Source organism: Hydra vulgaris, chromosome 07 (assembly GCF_038396675.1).
Source record: "Hydra vulgaris chromosome 07, alternate assembly HydraT2T_AEP".
Taxonomy (NCBI): domain Eukaryota; kingdom Metazoa; phylum Cnidaria; class Hydrozoa; order Anthoathecata; family Hydridae; genus Hydra; species Hydra vulgaris.
In genome coordinates, this window is record NC_088926.1 from 12,902,086 (window position 1) to 12,905,000 (window position 2,915).

Consider the following 2,915-nt stretch of genomic DNA (forward strand, 5'->3'; position numbering starts at 1 on the left):
TTTTACATTTTGGAAGAGTCTTATGATGAAAAACAACAACAACAGAAATTTCTAGAGATATTGCAAGGTCTTAGAGCATGCTCCTACGCACCGTGGGGCACAGCTTTCTACTTAAGGGGTGGGATATGAAATTACCCTTGAAGGTAGGATATATCATATACATATATCATAAGTTATTTCTACCCTTACTTCTTTTTTAGAATGTAGGTGCTTTTAAAACATAGATTTAATAATTTAATAAGTGTGTATTAAATAAATCTAATACATATTTTTATCTAACAATAATAGTACTATTACTACTAACGTTTTTATTTCAATATTTTTTTAAACTATGGGGGCGAATCGCAGGGAAGGAAGGGGGAGAAGTGGCAAGATGTTTTCCTCTAGGTTTTATTAACAATCTTTAAATTAAAAAAATAAACAAAAAACAGTTTTTAATAAAAAAAATCATAAAACGAAAAAGCCACATGCTATGAATTTAAATTATTGGTGCAATACAAACTGCAACACCAGCCCCACTTCTAGCATCTGGCATTGGGTTTAATAACTGCCATTCGCCATTGTCAGGGTCATATACTTCAACCGAGTCAAGAAAACGTTCCCCATCGTAACCACCTAAACAAAGAATGAAACAGCAAAAATTACCATTTTTTAATGTTAAATTTGTTTTTATAATAAATTTGACACATTCAAAAACTGGTTTTTAAAATTAAAATTAAAGGCTGTAATTAAAGCCGGATATTCTTATTGGCCGAAAAAGACGCGGCACTATACTGCTTGGAATTAATTCCGCACGAAGGAATTCTAGAATGAATGTATATAAAACTGAAACACTTAACTAAAGAATTGTAGATACAAGAGCAAATAACGAACAGTTCTATACTATATATTCCTAAAAAAGTTAAAGTTTTTTGACATTCTAAAATTGCAGCGTAGAGAGCTAGTGAATTATATATATATATATATATATATATATATATATATATATATATATATATATAAATATATATATATATATATATACATATATATATATATATATATATATATATATATATATATATATATATATATATATATATATATATATATATAATATATATATAATATATATAATATATATAATATATATAATATATATATTATATATAAAATATAAAATATATATTATATATAAAATATACATTATATATAAAATATATATTTTATATATACATATATACATACACATATATTTGTATATGTGTATATACACAAACACAATGAAACAAAATAAATATAGTATTTTTATACCAAATGCAAAAAGTTTATTTCGAACAACAGCAACAGAAAGAGCACTTCGACGCTCATTCATAGATGAGATATTGGTCCACCGGTTTTCGTACGGACAATATCGCTCAACGCTATTTAGTTGTGCGACGCCATTATATCCTCCAACTGCGTATACATGGCTATAAAGAGAGTAAACTTAAAACGTTTATTTGAAAAACAAAAAAAAAGAAAAAAAAAAAAAGAAAAAAAGAATGCAAATAACATTAACCCGTTCATTGAAGTCACACCAGCACCACTTCTGGGAGTATTTAAGGAAGCTAAAAATTTCCAGCTTGATTCTCCTACCGTGTAGCTCTCAACTGTCTGGAGTCGATTTTCAGAGTCAAAACCACCAACAGCATATATCACGCCATTAAGTACAGTACCACCGACTCCTTAACAAAAAATGTAAACTACTATTGAAGTGATTTTGTATACAGGCAACATGAAGATTTAAAGAAAATGTGAAAAATAATTCTAAATCTTTTTTATTTTTTAAGTCGTCAATTTTATTGATTAGATTGAGTGAAAAATATTTGATACACAGCGGTTGGCCATCAATTAGGACAACACATTTTTTTTTTACAATTTATTTCAAATAAATGCACAGTGATTTAAAAACACTTGAAATTTGGCCAAAATATAGTTTTTTGAGTAGCGAAATTTAAACAATGTTATTAGCTAACTATTTTCTACAGTTTCTTATATTTCTAACGGTATAAAAAAAATAAGTACTGAAATAATAGATTTAATTGTTAATTTTTGTTTGAAAATGACCAAAAACAGCTCTTTTTTATCGTTAAAGTTTTATCATTATTAAAACTTAATTTTCTCCCTAAATACAAAACCTTTCATTTTAATTTTCGTTGTATACAAAGATAATAGATAAATCTATCTTAGTTTATAAAAAAATGTAAATATGTATATATGTATATATATACATATTTACATTTATATAATATATATAAATATGTATATATATATATATATATATATATATATATATATATATATATATATATATATATATATATATATATATATATATTAATAAAATGAGCTTTTTAAAACTACATTTTTTCAAAATGGGGCAAGTTGGGGCAGCTAACTTTTTTAGTTTCTAACAGAATGATACAAACTCACTTTAAAAAAAGAATTGGCTTCGCGAAGGAAGCCTAAGGTATAAAATCCTAGCACTATCAGTTTAAACTCATTAAAATTGCATTTTTTAAATGCATTTTCTATAAGATGTATCAATACATATTTACATTTTTTATAAATTAAGATAAACTTATCTATTATCTTTGTATACAACAAAAATTAAAATGAAAGGTTTTGTATTTAGGGAGAAAATTAAGTTTTAATAAGGATAAAACTTTAACGATAAAAAAGAGCTGTTTTTGGTCATTTTCAAACAAAAATTAACAATTAAATCTATTATTTTTTTATACCGTAAGAAATATAAGAAACTGAAGAAAATAGTTAGCTATTAATATTGTTTAAATTTCGCTACTCAAAAAACTATATTTTGACCAAATTTCAAGTGTTTCTAAATCACTGTGAAATGGCTTAAATTCCCGTATGATAAAATAAATGTTATTTTT

The 2,915-nt window shown here is 24.8% G+C and overlaps 1 protein-coding gene across 1 annotated transcript in view; it reads right to left on the reverse strand.

Moving 5' to 3' along the window:
- Nucleotides 1-431: 431 nt before the first annotated feature.
- LOC100208712 (kelch-like ECH-associated protein 1) overlaps nucleotides 432-2,915 on the reverse strand; it is a 32,966-nt gene continuing 30,482 nt past the window's right edge. Inside the window, exons 5-7 of the mRNA XM_065801090.1 lie at nucleotides 1,541-1,706; nucleotides 1,294-1,451; nucleotides 432-615 (exon numbers count right to left, since the gene is read on the reverse strand). Coding sequence (XP_065657162.1) covers nucleotides 479-615; nucleotides 1,294-1,451; nucleotides 1,541-1,706 — 461 coding nt within the window. The 3' untranslated portion in view covers nucleotides 432-478. The remainder of the gene's footprint in view (nucleotides 616-1,293; nucleotides 1,452-1,540; nucleotides 1,707-2,915) is intronic.